The 14,054-nt window shown below is 46.4% G+C and overlaps 1 protein-coding gene across 4 annotated transcripts in view; it reads right to left on the reverse strand.

Annotated features, from left to right (window-relative positions):
* The window catches only part of SCN8A (sodium voltage-gated channel alpha subunit 8), a 223,109-nt gene that overhangs the window by 91,566 nt on the left and 117,489 nt on the right, over positions 1-14,054 (reverse strand). For all 4 annotated transcript variants that reach the window (XR_008912050.1, XM_056798197.1, XM_056798195.1 and 1 more), the window contains exon 6: positions 13,431-13,522. Coding sequence is in view for 3 of the 4 variants with exons in the window: in XM_056798197.1 (XP_056654175.1) it covers positions 13,431-13,522 (92 nt within the window). In the remaining variant the exon portion in view is untranslated. The remainder of the gene's footprint in view (positions 1-13,430; positions 13,523-14,054) is intronic.

Genomic DNA, 14,054 nt, shown 5'->3' on the forward strand with positions numbered 1-14,054 from the left:
AGTGATTTGCCCAGTGTCCCACAGCTAGGAAGTATCTGAGGCTGGATTTGAATCCTGTCTCCCAGCCTGCCCATCTATGTCCTGAGATGCTTAGTTGTCCAGCTCTTCTTTCTTTATTATCTTTTTTGAACGCATGCACTGATTTCCCTTGCTGATCACTTCCATCACCTAAAAAATCTTTTAAATGCCAATAACCTTTTAAATTGCAGACGTATGATCAAACTATGGCTTACATTTTGAAACCACAGATGAACTGTCCAAATAGGGTCAAAGAGAATGGCAGCACTTTTAGCTCTAGCACTTAGCACTCTCTCTGAGGCCACACTGTGATCTTTAGAGCATGTTTAAAGGCAACATGGTCTAAATTTTACCATCAAAATATAAGGTGGGCTGAAGGGAATTGGGGGGGAGAGTACTGAGCCTAGAAAGAAGGAGACCTCACTTCCTAATCGTGGCTTGGCCAATGTGATGCTAATTAAGTCACTTAACTTCTTGGTATAGTCCTTAGGAAGTTCTCTGTTAGTAAGAATAGGTTGGAAATAAAGATAATGCATATAGTATAGTGGTAGTCTCTCGGTGACCGAGAATGACTATTGTCTTTGTGCAGTTTCATCTACGGTGTACCCTCATGTGGCTTTGGAGTCCAAAGGCTGAGGGGCACAGTTTGTGGCACATGGGGCATGGGACTCCAGTTGTTACGGGAAGTGCGGTTGTGGCCTGGTGCCGGCATTCACGCGCAGCGGCAAGACGTCGATGTCGCTCATCTTCAAAGGTGGTCGCGGCATGGTGAATGTGGGCTCACCAGCTGCTTCTGTCAGAGGCAGCGCGTTCTAGTTGCTTTGGTGTCATGCCAGCCCACTTCAAGTTGGACTTTAGCTGATCCTTGAATCTTTTCTTTGGTCGGCCTTGTTTCCCGAGTCCAGCTGACAGTTCACCGTAGAATACCTGTCTTGGTATTCGCTGTGGGTCCATGTGGATGACGTGTCCAGACCATCGTAGCTGGGTATTGAGGACCAGGACTTTGATGCTGGTGGAGCTGGCTCTGTTGAGGACTTCCTGAGTGGTGATTCGGTCCTGCCATCGGATCCTCATGATTGACCGGAGGGAGCGTTGGTGGAATTGCTCCAGCTGTTTCATGTACTTCCAGTATAGTGTCCATGTTTCACAACCATACAGGAGCAAGCTGAGGACCACTGCGTTGTACACTTTGAGCTTCGTCGCAGTGCTTACACCGCTGTGTTGGAGGACTTTAGAGCGCAGCCGCCCGAGTGCCTGGCTGGCCTTTTGGATCCTGGCATTAATCTCATGGTCTAGGGACCCTTCGTTGGTGATGGTGCTGCCCAGATACTTGAAAGTGTTGATGTTAGAAAGCTGCGTGCCATCGATTGTAATGCACGGCTGGTTCGTTGGCCTCCCTGGTGCAGGTTGGAACAGCATCTCTGTTTTGCTGAGGCTGATAGTCAGGCCAAACAGTTTTGTTGCGGTGGAGAACCTGTCCACAATGGTTTGGAGATGGTTTTCTTGGTGGGCCATGAGAGCACAGTCATCTGCGAAGAGAGCTTCCAGGATGAGTCTCTCTGTTGTCTTTGTTTTTGCAGTCAGGCGGCGAAGGTCAAATAGTGAGCCATCCAGTCGGTATTTGATGTAGACGCCCAGGTCTAGATCCATCACATCATGTCGTAATACTTGGGTGAAAAATAGGTTGAATAGTACCAGAGCGAGGACACAGCCTTGTTTCATGCCATTGGAGATGTTGAAGTGATCGGAAGTCTCTCCACCAGATAGGACTTCCCCTGTCATGTCGACATGAAAGAGCTGGATCAGTTTGACGAATTTTGCTGGGCAACCGAGCTTGCTGAGGATCACCCACAATGCGTCCCTGTTCACTGTGTTGAATGCCTTTGTCAGGTCTATGAAGACAATGTAGAGACTCAGGTTCTGCTCAAGGCATTTTTCCTGCATTTGCCTCACTGTGAAGACCATGTCGATGGTGCTGCGATCTGGTCTGAAGCCACATTGTGATTCAGGCAGGTTCTGCTCTGAAACAGATGACAGGAGTCTGTTGAGTATAACACGGGCGAGGATCTTTCCGGCAGTGGAGAGTAGTGAGATGCCTCTGTAGTTGTCACAGGCTGCTCGTGAGCCTTTGTTCTTGTATAGGCTACGATGGAGGCATCTCTCAGTTCTGGGGGCATGTCTTCCTCTTCCCATATGCTGGTCAGCACTATGTGGAATGCCTGGAGCTCCTTTCCATTTAAGGCCTTATACACCTTGGTTGGGATCCCGTCTTTACCGGGTGCCTTGCCTGCACTCATTTGTTTAATGGCTTTTTGGACTTCCTCTATTGAAGGAGGGATGTCAAGTTGTTCAATGGAGTGGTTTTGGGGGATCTGGTCAAGGGCTCTTTGGTCAACTGAAGAGGGTCCGTTGAGAAGCTGACTGAAGTGTTCTTTCCACCTGTTGCTGATGCCTTTTTTATCTTTTATGAGAGTGTCACCGTCAGAGGATAGCAAGGGAGTGGTGGTGGGTTTTAATGGCCCGTAGATAGTCTTGAGGGCACTGAAAAATTGTTTGTAGTTTTTCATATTAGCAAACCACTGGATTTCTTCTGCCTTTTTTTCCCACCATCGGTCTTGCATCTTCCTGATCTCACACTGCACCGTGGCTTGGAGAGACTTTAATCTGTCCTTTTTAGGAGCAGAGTTTGGGTTATTTTGCCACTCCATAAAGACTTTGTTCTTCTTGCTCAATAGGTCTTCAATAGCAGTGTTGTTCTTGTCGAACCAGTCCTGGTGGTTGCGTTGTTTGGGGCCTAGGACTGTCTTTGATGTTTCCTTCACTGCGTCTCTGAACTGGTTCCATTTCTCGGTTGAGCTTCCAGTGAGTGGTCCCTTGGCAGACAGCTTGTTGTCCAGGCAGGACTGGAATGTTTGCAAATAAGATGGATCTCTAAGACGACTCACGTTGTAAAATGCACGAACTGTCTGGGCACATTTTGGATGGCGAGGCGCAATGCACATTTGAAGAGTCACTCTAACCAATCGGTGGTCTGTCCAGCATTCAGCTCCTCTCATGGCTCTGGTGATCTTCACATCCTGGATGTCTCGCCAGCGTACAATGATGTAGTCAATGAGATGCCACTGTTTTGATCTTGAGTGCATCCACGTTGTTTTATATTTGTTCGCCATTCTGAACACAGTGTTCATGATGGTGAGTTCAAACTCTGAACAGTAGCAGTAGGCTGTTGTTGTTCATTTTGCCCACGCCGTGTTTGCCGAGCACTCCTTTCCATCTTTCATGGTCCTGGCCAACGCGGGTGTTGAAGTCTCCCAGTAGTATCAGCTTGTCATTTGTGGGCACTGAGTGCAGGACGGCACTCAGGTCAGAGTAGAACTGCTCAATGATCTCCTCTGTGCTGGTCAGTGTTGGGGCATATGCGCTGATGATTGTGGCATACCGGTCTTTGCTGAGAGGCAAACGGATCTTCATGAGCCTCTTGCTGATGCCCACAGGCAAGTCTGGCAGCTGTTTGAGCAAACTGGTCTTGATGGCCAGGCCAACACCGTGGATTCTGTCTTCATTTGTGGCTCTACCTTTCCAGAGGAAGGTGTATCCAGTGGCGGGTTCCCTGAGTGATCCCTCTTCTGGTATGCATGTTTCACTTAAGGCTGCCATGTCGATGTTATATCGCGCCAGTTCTTTACCGATTAGAGCTGTTCTTCTCTCAGGTCTTGGGGTATTCTCTCTGTCAAGTAACGTCCTGATGTTCCATGCTCCTAGTAGGAGTTTCTTTGTATTTTTTCTTTGATTACAACCGCTTAAAGGGATGACCCGCCAGCCATGGTATGCTGACCGGGTGTTTGTAGGGCAGGCAATGTTTGGGACACCTTTTCTAGTCCCCTCCCTTGATTAGGGTGAGCAGTGCTGTCCTAGAGAGGGCTGCTCAGTCGCCCAGGATGCTGCCGAACGTCCCTGCTGCCCACAGGGCCGAACGACCACTGGTCCGTGGGCCGCCTACGTGCAGGATCGTGACTACAACTGCCAGTGGTCACCTCCACCTGTTGCGTCATCACTCCCCCATTGCCGCAGGTCTTGAAGAGGGTGAATGGGGTTAGGATAGATGAGTGTGCACAAAGATACTTGTGCGTAAAAGAGATTTAAGTGGAAAAGCCGATGCACAGAGACAATCCCACTCTCTCGGTGTTGGAAGCCTGGGTCCAGTGGCACAAAAAATTGTTACGCCTGGAGACTTCCTCAGCTGCATTGGATGGCCGTGTTGTCTTTTGTGCTCCAACACGCCCTAAGCACTCCACAGTGCTTTGCTGCGTCACCCTCTCAGCCGTTGAACATGCATATAAAGCAATCAATATAAGCTGCTTTCACGGAAAGTTTTAGGCTCAAGATAATGCTGTGATGGTGGGTGGAATGGAGTACTAGATTCCCCTCCCTACATAAACTCTATAGCTCACTAGTGCCAGCCTACTTGCTCTTCCCTGCACATGACACTCCTTTCTTTTGTCCGCTCTCCACTTCCTTCCTTGGCTTCTTTAGGATCCCTCTTTAGGAGGAAGGCCTGTAGGAGGCCTAATCTCTTGAGTTTTTCTCTGTAGGGTTCCCTTCCTTCTGGTCTGCCTCTATCATGTATGCCAATGTATTGTAGATGGTTCTCTCCCTCCCTCTCTTCTCTCTCTCTCTCTCCCCCTTCCCCCACCTTAGAGGAGGCTCTTTTCCCTTTTCTTGAATCCTTAGAGCTTAGCCTAGTGGCACATAGTAAGGGCTAATAAATGCTTTTTAGTTGGTTGGATGGTTGACTATTCCTATGTCTTCTTTTGTACCTGGCTAGTTGAAATTTAAGCAAGGCTAATGGGCAAATATCTATTCATTGACAATTTTAGCATAGGAGCAATTATGGAAAATATTCTCTTTCTAGCCCACTGTCTATGTCATGGCAAATTCAAAGATAAAAACAGGGGCAGAAATGAAATGCTGTCCTGTGCACACTCCACCCCCCCAAAAAAGAAATCCAAACCATACTAACCTAGTTGGGGCAAAATCTGAGAAGTGCTACATGCCACAGTCACCCTTAGTCATGGCGCCAAGAACACTTGCTCTAGTCGGAGCACCCTAGGCTCAGATCTCCTCCCTGGCAGTTACTACTTGTGGGGTGCTGGGCATGTCTATTCCATTTCCCTGGGCCTTCAGCTTCCTCATCTATAAAACTGGGAGCCTGGACCAGCTGGCCCCTGAGATGCCTTCTAGTTAGAAAGCTCTGGCCGTCTCCTACTCTCCCTCTCTCCTTTCACTTGGTGGTCTCATGAGCTCTTAAGAGATCAGTTATTCTTTATGGATGAGTCTAACTGCTTATCCAGCCCCAGCCTCTCTCCTGGACTCTGAAACACCTAGAACTCTCAAACTCAACATGAGAGCCTGCACTGTCCATCTTATTTCACTCCAACAACTACTGCTGTCAAGGACAGGTGTACATCCAGCCTCCCTGCCTCCCCCGACTCCTCATGCGCATTCACCGCAACGATCCAATCCCTTGCTAAGTCTTGGCCTTGGCATACATTCCTTCCCTCCACGCACGCATCAGCACCACAGTCGAGGCTCCCATCACCTCATTTCTGGTTGCTTTTCCCGATTAAGTCTCTCCTGACTCCATCTCATCATCTATTCAGCTAGCCAAGTCATTCCCCCAAGTGCAGGTCTGCTCTCTCCGTGTCCTTGTACTGCTCCCTGTACTTACTGGCTGTACTTCCTCCTTCCTGGGAATATTCTCCCCCTTCATCTGCTTCTTGGCTTCTCTGGCTTCCTTGAAGACTCAGTTCGAGTCTTGTCCTTTATAAAAGGCCTCTTTATCCCTAAGCCCTACTCCCCCTCCCAGCTAGTGCCTTCCCACTGATCGGAGGACCCTCCACACCACATAAAATGCATATGGACAGAGCTGTTTCCCTCATTAGAATGGGAGCTCCTGGAGAGCAAGGAATGTGCCTTTGCCTCCCTCTGTCTCTGCAGTGCTCGTGATCTCATCCATATTTAATAAGTGCTCATGGATGGACTGAGACGTCTTGATCTACTGAGCTCTACTGCTCGATGTGCAAAGAGGCCCTCAAGGGCACTGTTTCAGATGGCAGGCCATGTTGGTTCTACACCACACAAGAACAGTTCATTCTCCACTGCTCTCCCATCAATAACCTACAAACTGGCAAATGGCTCCCTAGAAAAGCCAAGTCCAATTTTTTTTCCTCTGGAATGCTGCTTTGTAAATGTGCCAGCAGAGGAGGAGTGAGGAAGGCAAAAGACCGACTATCAGGGACCTACTTAGAACTCTAAGAACCAAGCCATTCCGTCTGGGCTCCTGGAGTCTGGCTTTTTTCTTTCCTCTGGGTGGGGCAGTATTGGAGAAAACAGCAGATTCTGATGCCAGTTCTGCCGCTTGGTGACTTGGGGCCATTTACTCAACTTTGTGGAGAGTTAACTTTGACAGCAAAATGGGAGATACAGATATATGTTTGATTGTAGGTACATGAAAACAATTTTAAGCACCACATAACGAAGGAATTATTTCTAACTATTCTGTCTGGCTCTAAAATCTGGCATCAGGATTTCCAGGAATAGGAAAGCCAGATACCCCATTTAAACTACCCCTACCTTTCCCATGAAGGCTTCAGAAGGGAGGCCGGGTCTCAGGTACACTGCATTTTCCTCAGGGTTTGTCAGGTGCACATAAATGGCGTTTAACAAACGTTTATTGACGGAGTGCATCTTGGAATCTCCCAATCATCTCAAGGCTGAAAGGAGTATGACGGCCTCCAAGTCTACTCCAGGGGCAGCCATGTAAATACTACTGCTTTGTTCTTGGCATTGATGCCTACCACACACTTCTATTGCCAGACGGACCCTTTCCCTGCGCTCATTTTATCATGGCAAAATAATAAAATTTCAAAAAATCAATCCCAAGAGAGAAAAAATGCTGTAAAATTTGATTCGGAAACCACCAATATAAAGTGCAACAAAAGTTTACTTTTTCCCCCAAAAACCCTTACCTTCTGTCTTAAGACAGATGGGTGAGGGCTAGGCAAAGGGGTCTAAGTGATTTGTCCAGGGTCACCCCGTTAGACCTAGGACCTCCCGACATCTGGCTGCTTTCTAAAGAACCCAGAATCCCTTTTAGATTCATGGGTCTGGATTAGAGGCACATTTGAAGAAACTGGCAAGAATTGGGAGTGCAACTAAAATGTCACTTAAAAACTCACTGAGCCTTTCTTACTCAAGCTTACAGGCCATTGGAACTACTCAATATAAGCCCACAAGTCAAGAAGTCATTTATTAAGCTCCTCCTATGCAGCCTAAAGCTGGAGACACCAAAAAAAGGCAAAAACAGTCCAGGCCTCCAAGGAGCTCCCAATTTAGAAAGAGGAAAAAGCCACAGTGAGGCCAATCAATGGCACCAGTGAGTCTAGGGTGTGTTCTTTCCATCTTCAATGAAAAAAGAACAGGGTCTGGCAGGAGAGATTCAGAAAGGTTGACAGGCCATAAAGGAAGGTGGGGGCAGAGTGGGTAGAAGCCTTCAAACACCGGAGAGTCTCCTTAGTTTGGGAGGTTCCGTTTGAGCAGCTGGCCTAGAATGGCGAATTTTAGTCCTAAGCCATGGCACATGGCAGCCCAGTTGTGAAGGCAGAGATCAGCAGAATGGAAAACGGCCATCAAAGAAGTGTGTGAATGCCGAAAAGTGGGAGCTCCTTTGCTAAGTGATCCTGAAGAACGGGAAAGACTTCATTCCATTAGGCAGGTTTGTACCGGGCCATTAATTCAGGTCTGGACTCCTAAAGCTAGCTGATAATTTTGTGGACAGATCCAAAGGGAGTGACTCATCTTGACTTTCAGGGTGATTGACACAAACAAAAACCACTGGAATGGGTTGCTAAAGGACGCTGAAGAGTCTCACTCCCTAGAACTTTTTTAGTGAAGATAATGGTACCAGTCAATCTCTTGAGATCCTTCTTCCACCTCCATTTATGACTTTGTGAGTGCCCTATGAACTACTAATTAGTATTAATAAAAGAGTATAGTGTGTTACATCAAATACCTCATACTTTGATTAACTCCACAACTATTTTTGTAAAACTATGCAAGAAAAAAGGAAACTAGAAACTCTTTGAGCAGCAAATTCCAAAAAGCATTTTTAGGCTCAGGCCTAGCCATGAATGAAACCTATAAGACAGTGGTTTTTCTTGACCTAATTTCCTCTCTTGCCGTGATGGGCCAAAAAAATGAAAGTGTAATGCAAACTCATGGCATGTTTTCTTTTGACAGCCAAACCAGAAATAATCTCTGGGCTGAGAGCAATTTGGGCTTTCAATGACTTTAAAATTTAAATAGCATGGACATTTTAGAAGCAACATTTTGGCCTTACAGCCATTTGCCTACATAATGCAGATTCAATCCAAGAAGGGTCACCTAAACATGTTGTTTTCCTACACTGCCCCAAAGACTATCTCCCCTTCAGTACAATTAGTTCCAGAGTTACCAATAAGGCTGAGTCAGTGAAAGATAAGAATAAGTCATGAAGTAGGCAGACACACACTTGTATTTCACTATTATTGCACTGAAACCTCAAATTGGAGAGGTTATTTGTACACTACTTGGCAAAAGTCTTGAGTCCTCCTACCCCCCATGAGAATAGAAAATTGGAAAACCACTGCATCTGCAATATGGCTCCAGAGAGGACCGCTCTAAAGCCAGAAAACCTGACAAGACTGACTGGCCAATGATTTTAGTGGAATGCACTTACTCCCCACTTCCACTAAAATGTTACGTAGGGCAGGAAGTCTCAGCTGAACATGGATATGATATAGGGGGAAAAACCCAACCTTTCACTTGACGCTGTTACCCACTCACATTATCATCCCCGGCCCCTCTTGTTCACTGGCAAACTTCTAAAAAGAGTTGTCCATATCCAACAATTCTTCCTTACTTCCTCATCACTTCTCAAACTTCTGCAGCCTAGTACCAGTCCCTTCTGTACTAATGAAACGGCTTTCTCCAAGGCCAACAATAACCTCTTAATTGGAAGATCCAATGGCCTTTCCTCAGTCCTGATCATCCCTAAGAATTCCGCTGAACACCTTTCCATTTGGGAGGTGTCTGTCCCACTTAGACACACACTTTCTTATGTTTGTTTGTTTTTATTGCTCTGACACTTCTCATTCTCTTTGGCTGGTTCATCTTTCTGCTCCCTCCCACTAAAGAATGCCTATTGCTACTCTCCCTTCATCCTCTCTAAGGTTTAGTTCTAGGCCTTCTCTCTCTCAATTTCTCCTTTGATCTTATCTACTCCAGTAATTTCAAAGATCCTTTTTATGCAGATGACTCAAAAAATCTACATATAAACATCAGAATTCTCTTCCTAGCCCGAGGCCCATACTGTCTGCTGGACATTTCCAATGGAATGTCCCTGTAACGCTTCAAACTCAAACTCTTCTTTCCTTCCAAATCTGCCCCATGTCCCAGATTCTTTATTTCCTTTAGGTCTCAATTAACAGTTGAAATCTCACTTATTCTTGACTCTATCATACTGAGATCAGTTAGGGAAGCTTAGATTAGAGAAAAGAAGACTAGGGGGAAGCATTATTTCTGCCAAAGTATTTGAGAGACTGTCATTTGGAAGATGGATTGGATTTATTCTGCTTTAACTAGAAGCCAAAACCAGAATTGAGGGGTAGAAATTGCTAAGGGGCAGATTTCAGCTCAGTAAAGAGGAAAACATTTCAATAAGTGGAGCTTTTCAGGGATAAAATAGGCTGTCTCAGGAGGGAGTTGGCCAAGATGGATAAACATTTCTCAGGTGTGTTGCAGAAGAGATCCTTGTACAGAAATGGGCTGGAATTTGTGCTTAATATGGAGAAATGTACAGACTCACAAAATCTGAGAGCGGGGAGAGACCTCAGAGAGGAACTTCTGGGACTTACCCTATTTCTGGGTAGATGACTCTCAGCCTTAAGAATCTCGTTCTTCAGCTCCAGCCATGCATCGCCACCCACCTATTATTCATTTCCCAACTCAACATATCCCAAACTGTACCAAGTATCTTTCCTCCAGAAACTCTCCCCTATTCTTAACTTCTTTATTTCTTTTAAGGGCATCATCATCCTTTCAGTATTCAGGTTGCAAATTTTAGTCATCCTTGACTTCACTTTCCTTCAGCCCATCACATCCAATCAACTCCCCAGTCCTTTCTCTAAACCATATCCCACATTTTCCCCTTCTCTCCACTCCTATGGTTATTCCCTTGTTTCAGAAACTCATCGCTTCATTCGAGACTTTTGCAGTGGCTTCAATATCTCTACTTTCTTCTCTCACTAATCTATCCTCCACAGAGCTGATAAATGGCCATTCCTAAAGCACAGCTCCAAATATGTTACTCTTCAGCCCGGGAAGTTCCAGTGGTCCAATCCCTACCCTCACCCCCCTCCACCATCATTTTTTCTGGCTTAACCGGTGACACTTTAGCTCTACTCTACCTTCTCAGATAACGGAATGCTGCTCTCTTCTACACTCTCCATTTCTGCCAACCATGTCTACTTCACAGGTTGTCCCTCTGCCCCGGGATATGCTCCCTCTTCACTTTTGTCCTTAGAATCTCTTTTTTCCGTCAAGGTGCAACTTTAGCACTATCTCCTTTATGAACTCCATCCCAATCACTTCTGGCAGGGGCTAATGCCCTTCTCCAGTGCCCAATGACTTTGCAGATATTTTGGATTCACTCGCTAGTAGAATGTAAGCTACTTGAAGGCAGGGGTTGTTCATTTCAATCTTTGAATCCCCAGGACCCAGAATGAGCCTGAACATTAATCCTTACAGAATGGATAAACAAATGGACTTGCTACACCCTACTATTCTGAATCCACATTATCTCCTGTATTTTTCTTTTCCCTCCTTTAAATTGCTATCACAGCACGCCAAGACTTCAATACCTCTTGCCTGGACAAGTTAATAGCATCTGAACTGAGTTCACTGCCTCAGGGGTCTGTCTCCAATCCTTCCTTCTTTACAGAACTGCCAAAATGACATTCCTAATACATAGGTCTCATCAGTCACTCTCCCGTTCAACCGTATTTCACAAAACACATCCTCACCTTGCAGCCAAACTGGACTTCCACATTGTTTTGCCCTGCCCTCCATGGGGTTCTACAGCTTTCCCCTCATGTTGGGAGTTCTCTCTGCGGAAGTTCCTTTTTGCCTCCCCAGCCTTCTTCAAGGCTCCACCTCCTTCATGATATGCCTCCTGATCCTTCCTCTCAAAGTCACTATCCACAACTACTTGACCGTTATGATATTCTATCTCTTATCACAATTACTTATGCAGGTATTTCACCTCTGTATAAGACTATAAGCTCCATGAAGGAAGGTACTGTTGCTTAATTGATATTAAGGATCAATTCCAAATCAGAAGAGCAATAAGGTCTAGGGAATTGGGGTTCAGTGACTTGCCCAGGATCACACAACTAGGAAGTGTCTGAGGCCACGTTTGAATGTAGAATCTCCTTTCTCCAGGCTGACTCTCCATCCACTGAGCCACCTAGCTGCCTCTAGGCTGCTTTTTAATCTTTGTATAACTAGTACCTAGCACAGTTTCTTACACATAGGAGACTGAACATTTCTTAAATTTAATTAGAGGCTAGAGAATACCACTGTTCTGGATGCAAAAGAAAATCTTTCCTTTCTTATATGGGTATATGGGACAAAATGCTATACAAAACCAAGATGTTGCTAAAAAAGCAACTCCTCAGAACAAACCAGAATGCTCCTTAGAATGACGCCCACACAGCAGAGTGTGCGAAGAAAGGCTGCCCACCACACAAACTGGGCAGCAAGCACTTAGAAAACGCAAACACCAGAGAGGCACAAAGACAGAACTGGTCGATGGCAGCCAATGACAAATCTGGGGTTGACCAAGAAAGCAGAAGCGGCATCGAAAGCCTGGGGTCAATCTCCCACAGCAGAAGGCGGTGATTTGGGGAAGGAAAGGAAGCCGCCGCCACCAAGCTCACTTGCCAACACTGATTCCTGCACCCCGACACATACCTATTCCTCCTTCCACCACTGCCCCCAAAGATGACCGGTCATTTGGGATGATCAAACCTCATAGAAGAAAACCATCTGCGCTGAGAAATTCATCATGTATGACAATGTCAATGCAAATTTAGCCAAGGAGCAAGTAGGTGACACTTTTGTCAAGAAGGAATCAATGTTAAACTGAAGGGGACAAGTTTCACTAGATTTTTGACCCCAGAAATTTCAGGAAGTCTTCTGTTTGTGAATATAGATTCTAATCTTTGCTCCCAAGTCTTCCTTACTCTAAAAGAAAAGCAATTAATAATACCTTTCTCCTACTTACCAAGACCTCAAATTATTTTTTCTTAATTATTTAATATTTTATTTTTCTCAATTATATGTAATAACAATTTTAACATACATTTATGAGATGCATATTGTCTCTCCCTCCCTGAGATGGTAAGCAATGTACATATGATCGTGTGAAACATATCTCCGTGTTTCAGACCTCAAATTAGGAAACCCCCCAATCTTGATGTCTTGAAGCAGTAAATGCAAAAGAAAGCCGGGAAATAGCGGACAGGGTTTTCCATCCAGCTGATCCCATCTTTTCCTGCCAGGCTTTGCTCATCTTCTCTTTGCATCACCCTTCAGGCTCACCCTATGCCTGCTTCCATCTCTGAGTTTATCTCATGGCACTTACCTTGGGTTCTGCTAGCTCCTATCACCCTTGAAGAAAGGCTGGGGATTTGGCATTTGAAGTGAGCCCTAAACCTGTATGGTGAGGACCCCGGAGTGCAGTGAGCAACCACACTGAGGTGGGAACACTGATCAAATGAAGGGAGGGTGGCCAAACATTTCCACCAACTCCAAAGCCTTCAATTTGTCTACAGGCCTGGACTCAATAACCAGTGTGAGTTAGTCTCTTTGATTCAATAATTCTACAAACGTAATGATAAGAAGAAATGGGAGTATTTCCATCGCAGTCAGTGAGCCCAGCAAGCCACCGAAAGCCTTTCAGTTGCAGGCAAGGGAGGGATAGTCGATCTCAAAAACAGATCGTTTCCTGGGGGAAGAAGCTACTACCTGATGTCCGAAGACTCGTCAGTTCTGAGGCAATCTTGCAAACCTCCTCAGATCCGCGTGTTTCTCAAGGGCATGCTTTAAAAAATGGTGCGCAGCCATGGCGGCCTCTCCCCTCCCGGCCAGCCCGGACGGTGCAGGGGGAGCATGCCTGAAGCAGAGAGCAGTTTGGCAGAATAGGGCCAGCCCCCGTCCACGGTGCCTGTGCCATTCCAGAAAGCGGCCGGAAGGGAGACGGGGGAGGAAACGGGACCGACCACGAGCCTGAGCCGGGGCTGGACGTTTCTCACCTGGAATGACCGAGATCGTTTTCAAAGCTCGGAGAACCCTGAACGTTCTGAGCGCTGAGACATTGCCCAGGTCCACGAACTCTGTGACATACCTGCAGGAAGGGAGGCCACACGCTAAGACAAAGGACCCCCACACACCGAAACAACAAGACCCTACCCTCAAGCACTGCCTGGGCTTACGGACTGGAGGCAGGGGAGGTGGGGCGCAGGCAGGCCTTTAGCTTTGGCCTTCTTGGGGAGGAAAGGGGGAAACGGCAGCGCCAGTTAAACCGAATCAGGGAAGAAATGTCTGCGAAAGGAAAAAGAACTTTGGAGGAAAGGAGGCAGCTAGATTATTGGGGCTTTCTCCTGGTCATAGCCTTGTGATGCGCTCTCTCTCTCTCTCTCTCTCTCTCTCTCTCTCTCTCTCTCTCTCTCTCTCTCTCTCTCTCTCTCTCTCTCTGTCTCTCTCTCTCTCTGTCTCTCTCTCTCTGTCTCTCTCTCTGTCTCTGTCTCTCTCTCTGTCTCTCTGTCTCTCTCTGTCTCTCTGTCTCTCTCTTTTTCTTTCTCTCTGTCTCTGTCTCCCTCTCTCTCTCTGTCTCTGACTCTGTCTCTCCCTTTCTCTGTCTCTCTCTCTCTTTCTCC

Source organism: Monodelphis domestica, chromosome 5 (assembly GCF_027887165.1).
Source record: "Monodelphis domestica isolate mMonDom1 chromosome 5, mMonDom1.pri, whole genome shotgun sequence".
Taxonomy (NCBI): domain Eukaryota; kingdom Metazoa; phylum Chordata; class Mammalia; order Didelphimorphia; family Didelphidae; genus Monodelphis; species Monodelphis domestica.